Here is an 18,976-nt window from a genome sequence, read left to right on the forward strand (position 1 = left end):
AAAAGAAAGCATCAAATAGAAAGTGGATAAATGCTCTAGTTAAATAAAAAATATCCACAAACAACTGTATTTATGACATAATTGCCACCTATATTTGCCAGATGTTGCCAAGATTTATAACAGAAGTCAAACACTGTGAAATACGCCTCCAGTTGAGATACCAGGCCAGACTGACTTCCCCTAGCCAGAATCCCAAATGTTTGATGTACATTTGAGGATTGTCCACTTCCCTACTGGCCCAGGCACTCTACCACCTTCCCCTCTCCAATTAGCTGGACAGTTACTGAAGTCCTCAAGGCTGCTGCAACACAGAGCACACAGTAGGGGCTGCTTACAGCCTCTGGGATATGTCCTTTGAGAGAGGAAAAGGGCTGAAGATCACCTTACCCAGTTGTCTCGTTTCACAGGAGAGGAAGGGAAGGACCCGAGGGGGGAAGTGCCGTGCCCAAGGCACCACAGACAACCAACCGCAGACCCAGGCCTGGAGCCAAGGCCTCCATCTCCCAGCCCAGTCCTTTGCCCACTACATCGCACTGTAATTCCACCACTTTAAATCATGGTTCTCTAGAACCACAGGCTTAAATTCCGTTAGGCCTGGAGCTCCCCTTTGAATCCTGCAGGGGCTGGTGAAGATCACTCTGCTCTGATAGGGAGGTAGGATCTTTTGAATGAGACCAAAATGTAATTTGTAGATTCCACAAAGACACCCAATATACCAAAACGCACTGGAAATTATACAGGGTGGGGTCTTTAAAAAATGTTCTGGGTAAAAAATCCTGAGATCCCACTGTACATGTAAGTGGTAGGAATGATGCCACAACAAGTCAAAGCTCACAGCCTGAGCCACCATAAAAACATCCCACAATCCACGTTTATCCAGCCCAGTTCAAATGGTTTGAAAAAATGCTCTTTGATGATGATGACAATGTAGAAGCCACTCCAGTTCCTTTGAGGAAGCGAGTCATTCTTTTATGTCAGGGCCAAGGAAACACACATTACTGATGAGCACAGGACAACTACTCCTTTGAACAGCCAGGATCATTTTAACAACCGAATATACACTGATGAGCCTCTCACAGTCACTTAGCAGGAATAAGATGCTCATAAAACAGGAAGAAAATGCAGGTCTGAATATTGACTTTTTCAGGTAAAAAGAATCTTATGCCACCAAATTTCCATAAGTTCAGCATAGGTTTCCATTTTCTAGGCTCCTCTGAGAGGCAAATGTAAACATCTCTATGCAATTCTCATGCACTTGGACAGAGATAGGAAAGCCCTAGAAGCTGCTGGGAAGACAGCATTGGCACAATCAGACTTGTTTTGTGGTCTGAAAACAGAGGCCTGAGAAACAAGGCAAGCTAGAGGACTCGCCAAGACTGAACACTGCCACATCCTCCAGCTCATCAAGGGGTACATGGGAACAGAATCAGGGAAGAATTACCAAGGAGATACCAATCCCTTGGGTTCAAGGAAGAAGTCCTTCCAGACACTAAGGAGAACAGACCTCCCTCCTGAGCAAGGAAAAATGGCTGCCCAGGGCAGGGGCAGGAGAGGGGACGTGCTTCTGCAGGACTCACTCTGCTGCCAGAAGATTCTATTTTCCCAGGGATCTCTCCTCCTCAAGTCACCACCTTGGTCAGGCTTCTGCCTCACCTTAAGGCCATCTGGTTTCTTCTTACTGCCAATTTCTCCAGGTCAGAAAGTGGCTTACAGGGGTATCTAAACTGTGGGGCAAGGTAGCTAAGCTTCCAAATGTTTTTTTCTTTTGAAAGCTGAGAAACAGCAACATCTCTTCAAATGCTAAGAAAGCAAAATAAGTATTAAGAATTTCAAAGACAAGAGTTATGTAAATATTAGGGAAGATCCTTTTATTAAAGAAATTAGTGCTAGCCAAAGATAACATGGGAAAGTAGACAACCTCAAAAACCTGATTATCCACTCTGTCTCAAACCTCAGCTTCTCCCCATCTCTTAGATTCATGGACAGACAGCAGTAAGATAATAGCTGGTGCTGACAATCTGGAATAATTAAGATGTGTTTGGTTTGTGGTATTTAAGAAGGAAGAAGAGTATAACTGTTGAAAAGATTTTCACCAAATGGTACTATATTTTAAGTTCTGGGATTGTATTTGAATTCTCTGGAAACTCACTTATCTAGCACCCCTCATCTTCTGATGCCTGTGAACAATTCAACACATATTTTTTAGGCTTCAATGTAGTATCTGGGCAGTACAATGTGGCTGTCAGAAGGGCAGACTCTGGAGCCAGACCACCCTGGGCAGTCACTTGCCTCTCTGTGCCTGGGTTTTCTCACCCATAAAATGGGGATAATAATATATCTAATAATACCTACTTGAAAGGGTTGTTGGGAGATGCAAATGAGCAAATATGTGTAAAGCCCTTACGCCAGTGAGCACCATGTAAGTGTCAGATGTTATTATGATTAATTAAGAACTGTGTAAGGCACTGGGCTCTAACCACAACAGAGATCTGATCTTTGCCCTTGTGGGGCTTACAGTCTAATAAGGGACCATGGTAGTCAAATAATCACATAAACAGAATGACAAATCAGAGTCTATGATCTCCTACGAAAATGACATACAGGAACCATGAGAGCGTAACAGGAGAAGGCGAGCTGGTCTCATGACGGGGTGTACATGTCATCACAGTGTCAGAAGGTTTTCCTGAAGGACACTACAGGAAGAAGGGAGGGAAGGGAAGAATTTCCTGGGCAAAAGGAGCAGCCTGCAGTAAAGTGCTGGGACTAAAGCTCATTTACTGGGCTTGAGGAGCTAGAGGGCCAGAGCTGCTGGAGAGAAAGCAGAGGGCGGACAAGACGAGGTGGAGCAGGAGCAGCAGCAGACCAGGTGTGCACTCCTCCTGCAGAGTGGGCCACAAAAGCCAGAAGCTTCTTTAGAGGTTTTGTTATCCATGCAGCTTACAGCAGGAGTAGGATGGTGTGCTGTTCACGGTGGTATAAAGCAAGTCTGGAGGGGAAAGATGATCCCCTAAGGGGAAGCGTTTGATAACAAACACAATCTGTGTTCACACCCTGGTTGAGTCTTCTGTGGTATTTTAATTTATACTGTTAGACTAATGTTGCTTACTAGCTGGGTTACAGCTGAGTGTGAGCATGACACCCCAAAACGTCATGGGAGAGTTAATAAACGTGACTACTGGGATGACATGGGGCCTCCAGCCACAACTCAGGGGATCAGAAAGGTCCTGCAGAAGGCCCAAGGAGCGAAATGCCCTCTCCTGTCTTTTTAATCTCCTGGCTTGCTCCAACACACAGACACACACACACACACACACCCTGCAGTCAGTTCAACACACACACACACACACACACACACACACACACACACCCTGCAGTCAGTTCAACACACACACACACACACACACACACACACACACACACACACACACACACACACACACACACACACACACACACACACCCTGCAGTCAGTTCAACACACACCACCACCACCACCCCGCAGTCAGTTCCAGAGCTATTTTTGCTACAGTCGGCAGAAATCTTGGAGGTCCTGACCCTACCAGAGGAGGTAAGTGGCGGGATCACAGTCTCACATTTCTCCAGTAGGTTGGCATGGGTGTCAAGTATTTATCATTCTCTCCCAGCCACTCCCAAGTTCACACTTCTTCCTGTTGACTGACTGTTCTATGTCCAACTTACTTGCTAGTTCACTTATTTTAACCCCACCCCCAGGCTGGACTCTCTCTTTCATCCTACAGATAAACAGCAAGAAGGGTCTGGTCATATACAGCTGCCTTGGCACGCCAAGGCCTATAAAGTTCCTGCCTTCAAGGATTTGAGAAACAGTACAAGGGAAAAAGATAGCAGGTTCCATGGCAACACCTCCCAAAAGGTGACCTGGCAGCATGCCCAGGCCCTCCAGAGCAACTCCCTGAGATTTTGAGCCCACACTTCCTGCTCCTCAGGCCTGCACTCCTAGGCATGTCCCGTGTTCACGTAATTCCAAAGCCCGTTATTCATCCCCTCAAAACTCTACATTAAAAAAACCCCAAAGTTCCTCAGGTATCCCCACAAGGCTGGCACATGCTCAACAGACGTCTTTTGGGTAAATGAAGCTAGAAGACAGGATGCAAGAGATATGTGTTCTTGTTCAGGCTCTGGGCAAGTCATTAAATTTCTCTGGGCATCAGTTTCTGATTCAATGAAGTTAGAAGACTGGGTTGCATGTGCCTTTTAGCTCAGGAGTATTGATGATCCCTGATTTACCAGGCCCTCCTCTCTCTTCAGGCTTTACTGTAGATTCTCCTAGCCCCAACCAATCAAAACATGCCCAAAACCCACATAGGAGTTTGAGAGAGTTTAACATTCTTAATGCCTTTGAACACAGTCATTTCCAATCCTAGTCTTCCACATGCCAGTGTCTCCACTTATCTTGAAATATTGCAACATTGGAAACTGTAATAATCTGATTCACTTTAAGGTTCAGGGTGGGGAAAAGAAATATCGTAGAAATCAATTAAGGTTATGTGGGAGGAGATGGGTGACTCCTAAGTTACACATACTTGCTACGGACTCTAAAACCAACCATCTCCTAAACTGCAAGGAAGATCTCTTTTCTTCTCCAAACCACAAATCAGGTTAGGTGATTGAATTCTACCCATGCACTGAAAGCCCCAGAGGTTTCCAAGTACTGCATCATCAGATCAAGATGACTTAGTGTTGGTTTTAAAAGCAACTGTGGTTTGGTTCCCAGTCAGCTGAGTACCAAAACTACAGATAAACTTGTTCTTAACCTCTATGTATAAAGGAAACCAAACCACAGCAAGTGGAAAATGAACCCTAACAGAGCTACTGGATAAGGTCACCGGATTTTTCAGAATGAGGCGACTTTGAGGTTAGAAACTCCCCATACCTGGCTTCACATCTTTCTTGCAGTATTTGAATTTATGTGGAGATTTTATAAATACCTCTACAATGGGGGGAAAAAACCGTTTAATTTTGTTTGTAAAAAATATATATACACCACCTGTGTATTTGGGAGCAGACCCATCACAAAAATAAAAAAATTGCTGGCTTTGTCCTCTGAGTCGTGGGGATTTCTGAGGCTTCCTTGACAGAATTTAAAATTTTCTCTTGTCATTAAAAATTGACAAGAAACATTCAATACCTATTTGCTCAGCATTTTCAAACGTACAAGAGCTGTCAATACCAGCCCTCCAGAAGACTAGATGGGAAGTGAATTGGAGCATAAACCTATATACTAACCCCAACACCAAGTGACGTGGTGCCAAAGTGGGCAGGGCTCTCGCCCAGCAGAGTGACAGGCCGGTGAAGGGCCACAATTTGGCTGGGCCCTATGGGACAGGTGAGAGACACCTAATGAAACCACAGCCCGTTGTGATGGCAACTTTCAAGCCCCTCTCCCTTGCTCTGTTCTATGTTGTCTGTCTTTCCACAGAATTTTATCACCTTCTCACATCCTATATTTTCATGTGTTTACCAGGCTGCTGTTTCTGGTCTGTCTCAGCCAAGCAGATGCTAGTTTCATGATGGCAGGAGTCTTTGTTTTGTTCATTCATGTGTCCCAAGCACCTCAAACAGTGCTAGGCATATAATATGTACTCAATAAAACCGGTGGGTGAATGGACGAACAGATGGAATCTGCTAAGTCAGGAGCAAGGAAGCTAGCAGGCTCAGAGCAAAGCAACCCTCTCATCTCTGACCACCTAGGTAGGAGTGGTATGAAGCTGTACAGCTGGGGGACTAGTTACTTTACTCTAAATGGGGTTCCTTTTTTGGGAAGACAGTTAGAAATAGGCCCACTTACGAGATTTTCTAGTTCCAAGGCCTTGTTTTATGGATGAGGAAACAGGAAATAACTACTCTGTCCAAAGTCTACCAGCTTGCTAGTACCAAAGCCCTCATCTCCCAACTCCCACTCACAAAAAGAATATTTTATCACATCATTTTATCAAAGCTGTATGAAAAACAAAAAGTGGTGCCTATAAACTACATGCAGAGGCTGATAAATACCCAGATAGCCAGCTGTCACAGGAAACGGGGAAGGAGACATCACAAACCCAACCCTCCTACGAACTGCTTCCAATATGTATATTCTCACCCTGATAAGAAAGGTTCCTTTTTTGCATATGTGCTTCATTCTCCTATTTTATCAAACTTACTCCTTCCACAAATGCATTTTGTACCCACTGCCCTTAGCTACTTCACTCTGGCTACAGAAGGCTCTTTTAAGATTTGGACGATGATTCTACCCACCAGAGTACTTTGAAGGAGCCTAGAAAACAGTATTGTTTTGATTCCATAGGCCTCTTAACACGTGGAGAAGGCAGAAATAATAAGCAAGCATAAGCATAACTTTCAGTAATTCTAAACATCTAATTCAATAACTAAGTGTATTTGAATGTAAGGCCAGTTATATTCATATATTATATATATAGCCCCAACTGGAATTACTTGCCCTTTAAAACTTTGGTAACAGAGTAAAGTTAGACAAAAACATAATGTTAGGTTCTCTATTTCTAGTTCTGCCACTAGCTAGCAGAATATATCAATGTCATCTTACTTATAAAATGAGGCAAAAGCTGTCTCCAGTCTGGCCCAGGGCTCCGTGAAGTCACAGGGCCCAGCAAGACATTTGCTCTGTCCAGGGCTGAAGTACAGGTATCACCTCATGGCCTCACCTGGCTGCCCATTAGAGTCACCTGGGGCTTAATTTTTTTTAAGAAAGGATGTCAGTCTCCACTACTAGAAATTCTGATTTCATTCATCTGGGGTGGGGCCTCAGCCTAGGGCTTTTAAAAAGCTCCCCTGGTGACTCCAGGTGACTAATTCAGCCAGGGTGAGAAGTACTGCCTTGAGGAACACATTTCTAGCTGCAGCTGTGGCCCTCCAGACAGGTGTTTCTCTAACTCCCAGGGGCCCCTCAGCAGTCATGGGCCATTTGCTGTAAGAGAAGAGATCTGATTTCGTTTGGCCCACATACTCCTCTGACCAATTCTCAACTGCAGACCAATGGCAATGTTAGCTTCTAGGGATATGACAGTGCAGTCTGTTCAGAAAATGCATGAAAAAATTTGGTTTCCATAAGAAACACTCCTGCAGCCTAGACATAATTATTTCCTCATCTGAATTAGTGGAGGGGAGGGGGCGCAAATAACCTACTGGAGAAAGGGGTGGTTTTGAATTATAATTATAAATTAGTCTACTAACTAAGGAAATCATGTTTAATACATACGAGGACAATCCTGGATCAAGGTTCATTTTTAATAGTGAAACATCATGCTGGGTGAAAAATGAAACTGACTTGGAATAATCACAAACCATTTATCTCACAGAGGTTGGCAACGGAAAAATTAATCTCATTACTGATATGAGGAGCCCATCAAGAGGGTACCACACAGTACAGGTCATGCCCACCCAAGCAAATGTCCTGGAAACGCTCATTCTACAAACACACTACTGATGCGGTCCCACTAAAGGACGTTGATTACAGCTAAAGCAACGTCTTCCTGCCGCCTCCCCAAACCCTGGCAACAAAACCCACAACCTGCCTGCCTAATAATAGAACAACTCCTTGTTTTATTGGTCTTTGAGCCTCAAAGAGGAATTTAATCAATATTTGCTGAATGCCTAACTCACTATGTTAAAAGCCACAGAGGATGCAGATAAGCAAGACAGGATCCCTGCACCCTAGGGCAGACCAGCAAGTAACTGCAGCCTCCTCCTCACTTTCTTGTCCCCTTCCTTCCTCCGACTCGCCTGAGACCCACCTAAGCTAACTGCATCCCTCCACAGTGGTCCAAGGGCAGAGGCCGCTCTCTCTTGTCACCACAGACCCACTTCCCAGGGCCAGAACTGCCTGGGAGGTGGGGACCTCTGCACGGTCAAACACCAGGCCCAGCCTGATGCTTAGAGAGTTCTATCTGTCCTTTCAGGGTCCCTTGCCTATGGTGGGACTGCACTATGGTAAAACAACTATAATTCAAGGCTTCTAACATGAACTTTCAGTTTAGCTGTTTCAGAAACATTTCTGGGCGAGATCTTACTGAAAAACATGCACCTGCTTGGATATTATTAGACCTAAAGAAAAGAAACAAGCATAAACTGTGAATCAAGTTTAAGGACCTCTTAGTCTCCACTCTCTTCATGATAGCTGGATTTGGCTCAAGTTGAAAACGGCCAGTCTCACTGGTGGAGAGTCTCAGGTGAGGGCAACATTTCCACCTCAAACTGCACCTTTCTACACTGAAACCAAGGGTGTGAGGCTGCGACCCTCATGGGAGGTACACGAGCACATTCTGAGCATTTTCCCAAGGCTTACAAGGAAGTCTACTCTTCTCTTCCTGGGCTTCCTCCAGATCCAATCTGTCCTTGCGACATGGCTTGGTCACCTCCCTGGGGTTGTGACTGGGATAGCTGGACTGATTGGTTCTCACAAACACACTAGAACATAAACTGCTCTTTAAAGGGAAGCAAGATTAGATTCAAGGTTTAGTTATTTAACAAATCAGAGTAAAACATTTTCACCATAGCTTTTTAGGTATTTAAGATGCCATCAAGAGACTACCTGGTAATTTAGAGCTTCAAAATAGAAACAAAACAAAACCTCAACATTCCATTTTCGCTTGCCTTAAAACCCACACTGCTAAAACAGCTTACTTTAAAGTGGTTATCGTAAAGGTCAGTTTGTGCTTTTTTAAATTCCAAAATTGCTTGGAGGCTGGAGGAAGGGGGCTGTAAAAGAATACATATGATTAGCAAATTCCACTTCTAGAAATTTATCCCAAAGAAATAATTCAGCAGTTAAGATACAGCCAAGACTTTAGTTTAGCAGCAAGGTTTATTACATTGTCTACAGTGACAAAAATTAAAAAGTTTCAATATCTAAATGATTGAATGGTCAAATTATGGTATATTTATTCAGAGAAGTATTATGCAGCCAATGAGAATAATGCTGCAGTAGTACATTTATTGACACAGAAAGATCTACATATATTCCAGTCTGGGGAAGAAAAATACTATTCATGCAAATATGTACACAGAAAAAAAAACATCTGGAATGATCTATATTAAGATATTAGATTAGCCACCAGGGAAATGCAAATCAAATCCATAATGAGTTACTACTTCACACCCAATAGGATGACTATAACCAAAATGGCAGAAAATACCAAGTGTTGGTGAGGATGTAGAAAAATTGGAACTCTCCTACACTGCAGGTAGGAATATAAAACAGTGCATTTTCTTTGGAAAACACTTTAGCAGTTCCTCAAAATGTTAAACATAGAGTAACCATATGACCCAGAAATCTCACTACTATGTATATACCCAAGAAAAATGAAAATATATAGCCATTCAAAAATTTGTGCACAGATACTCATGGCAGCATTATTCATAACAGCCAAAAAAGGGAAACCTAAATGTTCATTAACTAAAGAATGGATAAAATGTGGTATATCCATATAATGGATTATTATTCAGCAATAAAAAAGAAACAAAGCATTGATTTTTTTTTTCTACAACACGGATGAACCTTGAAAACATGTCAGGTGAAAGAAGTCAATTACAAAAGACCACATGTAGTATGATTCCATTTACATGAAATGGCCAGAATAGGCAAATCTATAAATAAAGAAAGTAGATGAATGGTTGCCAAGGGCTGGGAGATTTGTGGGAAATGGGAATGACAGCTACGGATGCCTTATATGATGGGTGAATTATATCTCAATAAAGCTGTTAAAAATGTTAATAGAGGTAATGTTTGGATAGTAGGATTACAGAAGGTTTTTTTTTAACTTAGATGTACCTATACTTTCTAGCTTTTCTACAATGAATATAATTACAGGGAGTTAAAAAAAAAATCTTCCCATGTGATCATATAGAAAGCACCAAACACACAAAAAAATTTGAAGAAAAGGAAATACACCTTTCCTTCTTTCCTTATGAGGGTGGAAACCCATATGACCCCAACAGGGTGATCACTAGGCAAAGCATGGCTGATTACCATCATCAATCCTGGTCAGTTAGGACTCTAGTCACCAACTCAGGACTAGGTACAAAAGACTCAAATGCTTTTGGCATGGATGACGGCTTGCTAAGGTGCTACTCAAAGTGACAAATGCAGTGATGTATTTAGGACATTTATTTCCTAACAGGTTATAGGAAACACTCTGCGAAAAAACTGACAATACAGAACATGCATTTTCACACTGTTGTATTTGCTGTTTGTACGTGAACAAAGAACATGAGATAACCAGAAGTGACAGAAAGACTGTCTAAAACCAACTTACACTTTAAAAAAGGAATGCAAACAAGGAGCTAATGATTACTTTTAAAGTTCTACTTTTTCCCAGTCCATATCTAGTCTGTGCACTTATTAAAATATCTCTGAGAATGTGTTGCTCTGAGGCAGGGTAGTCTGGAACCAAACGTGGGATACAGGTAAAGATAAAGAAAAAAAACCCAGCCCCTGGGAAATGTAGCCAACCAGCACACTTATTATTCACAGACTATGATTCACTGTCCCTATATTTTAAGCCAGCATCACACTCTAATCATATTGCTAGGTTACAGGCCCGGAGTTATTTGTGCATAATGAAAATTGAATCCATTAATGATACATTAGGCTTTTCTCTCCTATATCATTTCTTTAGGGAGAACGTTTAATCATTATAAAATACACATAACATTGAATCTAAAGATTACTTTGGAGCCCCAAATTAAAGAGGTTTCTAATGAAACTGAAATAGTTACCCAATAATTCTTCAACCTGAAAAATGGAGTCACAATGTGAGGCAGGAAAGTAACTATATCCCCCAGGCCCATGTAGGTGGTGCTCATTCGTCCAGACATGAAGAAACCTTTACACAGCTCAGTGGTTTTATATTCAGGAATACGGTCTCTACCATTGAATTCTCTGAAGAGTAAGTTTTGCACACATTTTCTCTTATGCTCTGAGAAGCTATACTACTGTGGAAAGCTGACTTGCCAGGCAAATTAATGAAACAATACACATACATATGGACACAACTAGTTTAATTTCATGATCAGCAGCCCTAATAATATGAGCTTAATGAACCAGTCTCCTATGGCCTCAGTATAAATACTTGATATCTCCTGGTAGGATACTTCATACAGGTGATAACTATTATCATAAATGGTAAGCAAGGACATTTCTAGTTAAAACTTATGTCTCAGATGATACTCGGTATGGTCTGTAGACACACAGTCCTCAGTTCTCAGGATGGTCATAATTCCCTTCTACAACCAAAACACTGGCTGAATAAAATTAATTGTGTATATTATAGCTGAAGAAAGTACCTTGCTTCACATGCTACAGATCTCTTTGGCACTTAAGAGAATTGACACCTGAACACCATAAAATGAGGATTACCTGGCAGCAATGATGTGACAGCAATGATGTAATGCAAACCAACATTCTATTATACATCATCTATTTCCCAATTCTTGTTACTCCAAGAGCACACACAAGATCAGGGTCTAGGAAGGAGGGAAAAACTCACTGACTAAATAAGCATATTCTGGATTAACAAAAGACAGGTTGAAGTGCTTAAGAACACTGATGATGCTGCATTTTGGATATGGTAGCCTAGAACCTCAGCCCATGATGAGTCAATGTCTGGCTCAATCAGACACACATTGAAAGAAAATCACTGTATTATCAATTAAAAGGAAACGGCATAAAAAAAATTCCTTGCAGAGGCATAACATTAAAAAAAAATGATGTCTTAGCATAAAAAGCATCTGTGGGGGTGGTTATAGTGTTAAGGGAGTTTTATCTACGATCTATAAGGTGCCTTCACATGTGTTTGCGTTAGCTGTCCTTATTTCACTTATCAGGAAACAGAATCTCTGAGGGCACGGCTAGCAAGTGACCAGTTAGAACTCAGGTTTGTCTGATTTTACAGCCAGTATGTTGTGCACATCACTGATGCCCAGTTTACCTGCAAACTCTGCAATGGGTTTCATTTCGAATTCTGAAATAATAATTCTATGTTTGGGGATCAAAATTTTTACTGGTAGATAATTCTAGGAGTGAAATTCTGATCTTTTACCTACAAAGCAGTTACACTAAAACATAACCTTTGGATACGGGTCTGGAATATCTTGCCATGAACCCTGAGAAGTTTGGATTTCTCAGTACAATTTGGAAATATTTACATGAACTGAAACTATAGTCCCAGCTGAAGCTAAATAGTTATTTTTGGCTCTTTAGCCTAAGTTATTCAATAACTAAGACACTAGAATCCAGTGAAAGAAAAACAAATGGAAAGATCTGCCAAAGAAAACCATATATACCTGGCCTTGACAATATGAAATGATTTATTTCCATGTCACATGTTTAATCTTTCCGTTTATACTCTTATTTGTGAACAGATGCCAAGCAGCAGTGAAACCAATCCAAGATGAAGTATTCAAGTTTAAAACCTGACCCGAGTTGTGACAGTGGATCTTTTTTTAATTACAAGAAAAAAATTAACTTACATGAGTTCTATGGTGAAATGTGTACAAATTTTCCTTTAAAAAAAACCCCAAATTTGAAAAGGTGGTCTCCTATTATACATCATCTATTTCCCAATTCTTGTTACTCCAAGAGAACACACTATTATTTACCTAAAATGCATAACCTCCCAAGAGTTCAGGCTGTGGCTCCCGGGTACACATGTCAGTTCTCCTGGTACATGGCATACCATATTAAAGAGTGCACGGTGGAGGTCATTAAACAGAACCTGCACCAATGGACCATACCCACATCCTGAATAATACTTTTTTGCTTTAAACCATTCACTAATTTAGGTTCTCACAACTAGAAGAAAAAAGAACTCAAGTCTGTCCACAAAATGTCCTCCCCAGCCACGATGCCCAAATCCACAGCCTGAGTGAAACCTTAACTAGTTAAATAAATGTAAGGGCGCCTCACTCCATAAAAAGATGAGAAGACGCTTCGGACGACCCCACAGTGCTCTCAGGGGAGAAGACGGTCTCTCAGCTAAAGTTTTGAAGTGGCTTCACCACTGTCCCATATGGGGGCTTAACAGAAAGTCCCAATCCCTCACCTTTAACTTGCCTAATCAAGTCCCGGGGCACAAAAGGAAGACTCCTGCCTCCGAAGAAAAAAACCAAGAAACCTGCAAAGCAGGTAAGCAGAATCAAGCTCTCCGGTAAAAACGCTTACCCGTTCCCCGCTGCATTCGCTTCCCAAAGTTCTCGCATTTTTAAAAGTTCAAACTAGGATTATAAACGCAAGACATTCCCTCCCCCTCCATTACAGGGCCCTTCTGTCCTTCCTCAGAGGCCACCGCCAGGCAGAGCCGGTTGTCCACCTGTGGGAAGAAGGCTCGGGCAGGTGAGGCGGCCTCGAGGAGCGCAGGGCCTCTGGAGGCCCCGAGGTGCCGCCGGGGCAGCACGAAGTTGCGCCGGGACGCACGGGGCCCCGGAGGCGCTGCCCGCGATAGCGCGCTGGCCGGCGAGGCCCCTCGCGTGGCCGCCGCGGCCGCCACTCTGGCTGGCCGGGAGGCGCTCGTTCCCTGCCCGGCGGGAGCCTACGCCGGGGCGCACGGGGCCTCCGGCCGCCGCCGCCGCCGCGCTCCCGGCTTGGACCCCGGCCCGCCCCGCGCTGTCGCCCACCCCACGCTTCCCGGTCACTCACCCCGGGGCCGCCCAGCAGCAGCGCCAGCAGCAGCCGGGCCGGCATGGCGAGGACTTGGCCCTGGTTCCCGGCCGGCCAACTCCGGGGGGCGGTGCAGCGCGCGAGCTAGAACCGGGCGGGGGCGCCGCGACAGCAGCGCGGCGGAGCCGGGCTTCAGCGGACACAGAACTGACTAGGCGGTGGCGGAACCCCCATTCCCAGCTCTATAAGAGCCGGGTGCCGGCCTCTTTCCGGTCGGAGCGGAGCGGGGCGGGGCCGGTCCCGCGGGTGGGCGGGGCCGAATTTGGGGACTGCGCTGGGTGGGCGGGGTACGGGCGGGACCGCGGGGGTGGGCGGGACCGCGGGGGTGGGCGGGGCCGGGCCCGGGGACGGAGCTGGGTAGGCCCGGGCGGGGCAGGGGCGGTGCTGGCGCCTAGCTGGCCTCGGGTCCCGTGGCCGCGGTTGCGGCAGGTCACCAGGCCTCTCCTCCGGCGTCCGGCTCCTAGGGGCCGTGAGCGACCGAGGCAAGGAGCTTGTCCGAGGGCCGGGGGAGGCCGGCATCCCCGCCACATGGGCACACCCCGTCCCCCGGAGGCCCCACTAAACCCGCCGAGGGACTAGCTGCATCAGACTCGGTCTCGCGAAAGGCCAAGAGTCGGGCGGAGCCAGACATCCAGAACCCCAACTTCATCCTGGCACCGTGGCGGAATCATCGACGACCGCCAGTGCGAGGTCGGCAGTGGCAGGGATTCCAGCAAACAAGGCGCTTCTGCTCTGCGCGCCGCGGTCGCCGAGCTCACAGCCCTGGGGTCCGCCAGTTGCTCCTCTGCTAGTCCGAAGGCCCCTTTCTTCCCTTTCTTTGTCCTCAGGAATTCTCCTCAAATCATGTCTAACAGCCATCTGTTCCCTTTGGAATAAACCACGGCCATATCATTCGCTAAAAATTATAAGCAAAAAAAAAACGTTTCGGCTGCTTGTTTTCGGCTGCTTCACGTGTTTATGTGGCACACGATCTGACCTCGTAAAGCTTGAGATGACATATGTCACAACTCACTGGAGGGAGTGGGTGTGTTGAGACTCATACATGGTCTATTCCAGGGTTATGGGCTATTAACCTGAATGAAAGAGGCTGGCGGCTGTTTGGTCATTGGGTCCCACGCAGTGGTCCACTTAGATGCAAGGGAGGAGAGAGGACATATTGTTTGTAATGAGATAAACTAAGATTCGCTGCACAACGCTTACGTATACTAGGAGAAAAAGAAAAAGGGGACAGCAATTTCTATGGTTTTTCCTGATTGTCTCACATAACGGCCTAAAATTTTTCAGGGTTTGGGGGAAGGAGTAAGCAATGCTAGAGAAAACAGCAAAGAAATAGTGGGGACCTGACCAAATATCTGTGCACTGTGGATCAATACTATCCAACTATACCAGACAGAAATGCTCATAGTAAGCCAAAATCCCATAAACAGAGTTCTTCATTCTGTGCCCCCACTGCCTGGATTGCAGTCAAGGGACTAATTCCTACCAACGCTGGAGAATCCACCCGTACCAGTTTAAGAGTGGGACGAATCTTGCAAGTGTGGAAGCGGTAGGTATTTTGAAAAGTGTTATCTGCGTGTCTAAATGCAAACACAGAGGTTTGGAATTGGCGGCAAGATGTGTGGAAACAGGCTCCATCAGTCTTGTGCACCGTGGCTAGGTGTCCAGGGAGGAGGCTATAGCTCAGAAACTAGGAGGAGCTGTTTAATTACCTGTCCAGCTTGCAAGCTGACAACAGCATCTATAAGAGCATTTGTTGGAGTTAAAAGAGAGCTTGCCTGGAAAACACTCCTTTCACATCCTTTTCTGGTGCTTTTTCTCAAACAATTATGTATAGGAGGGGAACTTTCTGTGCTGGAACTCTGGCAGCCCTTTGACAATTCAAAAGGTCACTGTGACCCCATAAGCATAGGAGATGAAACTCAAAGGGGAACGTGACTCATCTGACTCACAAATCAGTTTAAAGATCCAATAAAGAAAAAAAAAAAGTCCATTCCAAGGAGCCTAGGCCAGGTAGGTATATTTATCTTGTACTCAGTTGGACCAAATCCCCAGGCCTTAACTGCACTGTTCTATGTTCTCAGAATTTCTTATGTACCAGTTGGGTTGTTCCTAAGTGTAATCAGATCACATATTTTATGCACTTCTCCACTGGATTGGCAACTCATATGATAAGCTCTCATTTTATTTATGCAGCATTGCCCATAATCTGCCTCCACAGTCAAGTATTGTTTTCACAGCTTTTACCTATGATAAAGCAAAAGCTGACATCACTGATAAACACAAGCAGAAATGGAAATATTCTGTAGGTTCCTTTGAAGTGCCCTGCCATAAAAGGCCTGAAAATAGGGAGTAAATGACCTTTCTGGAAGTTGCATTCAGTAGCATCCACTAAACCAGGCAAAGGTCACAGTCTTTGGGTAAAGATAAGCTGTTTCCACAAAGATAAAAAGTATGTATCTCAGATTCAACAAAGACCGAGGCAGGACCCAAATATGTAGGGTAGAGGGCAGAAGAGGGAGGAGAAAGTGAGTTAACAAAATCTTATTTTCACTTCTCTCTAAACCAGTGGTTCCCAAACTTGGAGAGCTTTCAAAAAACAGATCTCCAGCACCTTTTCATGTTCTCTTCCCCTACTGATTCAGAATCTCCAGGGGTGGAGCCCAGAGAATGTGTTTTCATTTCCGCAGGTGACTAAGGGCAGCCAAGATCTTGGGTTCCAGCTCACTCCCAAAGTTCCGTGTTAATCCTTGTAGCCATTAATCTCTTTTATTTATTTTAGCAAATGTCGCCCTCTTGTGGAAGAAATTATGACCTAGGCTTTAAAAGGGTTTGCCTGTTTCATTTTTGTTTAAAACCCTTCTAAATATCATTAAAAAATGATTGTAAGGTTGGCTTGCAGACAGCTGTTTAGTAAGAGGGTAGTTCCCTTTGAAGGAGACTTGAAAGGAAAATCTGGTAAAACGAGAAAATGAAGGTATGGTTGAAATCTTCAGGAACGTTTCAAAGGGGCTGTGTGTATCAGAGTAAATCAACTGTGTGTGAACTCTGCTGCTACAAAAGAGATTTGAATTTAGAGCACATGTAGTATAGTTTTGGTATAAATAAAACAATGAAACAAGAGTCTGTGGTAGCAAGCTAAACTTTTTTTAACTAATTTTTTTATTAAGGCATCATTGATACACACTCTAATGAAGGTTTCACATGAAAAACACTGTGGTTACCACATTCACCCATATTATCAAGTCCCCCCCCAATACCCCATTGCAGTCACTGTGCATCAGTGTAGTAAGATGCCACAGTGTCACTACTTATCTTCTCTGTGCTATACTGCCTTCCCTGTGACCCCACACACACCACGTGTGCCAATCATAATACCCCTCAATCCCCTTCTTCCCTCCCCACCAGCCCTCCCCTTTGGTAACTGCTAGTCCCTTCTTGGAGTCTGTGAGTCTGCTGCTGTTTAGTTCTTTCAGTTTTGGCAAGCTAAATTTTTTTATTAAGGTATTATTGATATACACTCTTATGAAGGTTTCACATGAAAAAAACGATATGGTTACTACACTCACCCATACTATCAAGTCCCCACTCATACCCCACTGCAGTCAGCATCCATCAGTGCAGCAAGATTTGGCAAGCTAAATTTTTATCTGCTCTGTGTCCTAATGCTTCAGGACAAATGTGTTTTAATGTTTAAGGGAAATTTTAGAAAAGCCAGTCTAGTGGGAATGTAATTTAGTTCAACCCTTGTGGAAAGCGATATGGACGTTCCTCAAAAAACTACAAATAGAAATACCATTTGACCCAGGAATTCCACTCCTAGGAATCTACCTGAAGAAAACAAGATCCCTGATTGAAAAAGACGTATGTACCCCTATGTTTATTGCAGCACTATTTACAATAGCCAAGATATGGAAGCAACCTAAATGTCTAACAGTAGATGAATGGATAAAGAAGACTTGGTACATATACACAATGGAGTATCACTCAGACATAAGAAAACAAATCCTACCATTTGCAACAACATGGATGGAGCCAGAGGGTATTATAATCAGTGAAATAAACCAGGCAGAGAAAGACAAGTATCAAATGATTTCACTCATTTGTGGAGTATAAGAACAAAGCAAAAACTGAAGGAACAAAACAGCAGCAGACTCACAGACTCCTAGAAGGGACTAGCAGTTACCAAAGGGAAGGGGTTGGTGACAGTGGGTGGGGAGGGAGGGATTAAGGGGCATTATGATTAGCACACAATGTAGGGGGGCACGGGGAAGGCAGTATAGCATGAAGAAGACAAGTAGTGACTCTATAGCATCTTCCTACACTGATGGACAGTGACTGCAATGGGGTGTGGTGGGGGTACTCAATAATATGGGTGAATGTTGTAACCACAATGTTGTTCATGTGAAACCTTCATAAGATTGTATATCAATGATACCTTATTTAAAAAAGAAAAAGAAAAGCCAGTATCACTTTGAGGAGTTTGGTTCTTAGGTACATAGAACTTTTACTCTTCCTGTTCTAGGATGACGAGATTTGAAAAGACTGTGACACTCATTCGGCAGGACTTCTCTTTGCCACAGAATCCAGCCTACCACATACCTGCTGTATCGCAGAAATGTTTGTTATTATTGTGATTAATGTTTATTGGCTGTTTGCTATCATTTGGAAATGTGCAAGTATATGGGGTCATCTCATGTTATCTGGCGGTTCTATGAAGTAGGTATTATTATTAGCCCCATTTTATAGATAACATACTGAATTTTTTAAAAGGTTAATACCCATTGGCTAACACACAGCTAGTAAGAAACACAACCTGGATTAGAACCCAGCTATCTGTATAATGTCAGTTTGTCTAGTCAACGCCAGATGCTATAACATGTTCCATTAGCTCGTTGTCATTTTTGCTGCTCCCACAGCATTATGACAAGGTATGATCTTGTGACCTGGAAATGTAGCCAGTAGTCCAGATTGGTATTTCCCTGGAATATTAATAACAACCAGAAGTTAAAACAAATATGTGGTGATACAGGGCATTGCTTCAAACAACACGCAAGCCTCCTGTTCCCACTGAGGGTCGCTTAATGAGGATGTAAGGAACAGAGCAGCCACGTGGGAGAGAACTGGGAGCCTTCTTCTGCCCTGTGAGGTGGTCCACTCTCATCCTATTTGCTCAGGTGCTGTTTTCACATCCATTTGTGCCACGTCTATATGCCACCATGGTGAGGTATCCACAGTGTCACCATTTATCAAATATTAATATTCTCA

General features: G+C 43.8%; 1 protein-coding gene across 2 annotated transcripts in view; it reads right to left on the reverse strand.

Annotated features, from left to right (window-relative positions):
* Positions 1–13,936, reverse strand: part of ERN1 (endoplasmic reticulum to nucleus signaling 1) — a 72,629-nt gene extending 58,693 nt beyond the window's left edge. For both annotated transcript variants that reach the window (XM_073235773.1, XM_073235774.1), the window contains exon 1: positions 13,691–13,936. In XM_073235773.1, the coding sequence (XP_073091874.1) occupies positions 13,691–13,735 (45 nt within the window). In that variant the 5' untranslated portion in view covers positions 13,736–13,936. The remainder of the gene's footprint in view (positions 1–13,690) is intronic.
* Between the last annotated feature and the right edge of the window lie 5,040 nt (positions 13,937–18,976).

Source organism: Manis javanica, chromosome 4 (genome assembly GCF_040802235.1).
Source record: "Manis javanica isolate MJ-LG chromosome 4, MJ_LKY, whole genome shotgun sequence".
Taxonomy (NCBI): Eukaryota; Metazoa; Chordata; class Mammalia; order Pholidota; family Manidae; genus Manis; species Manis javanica.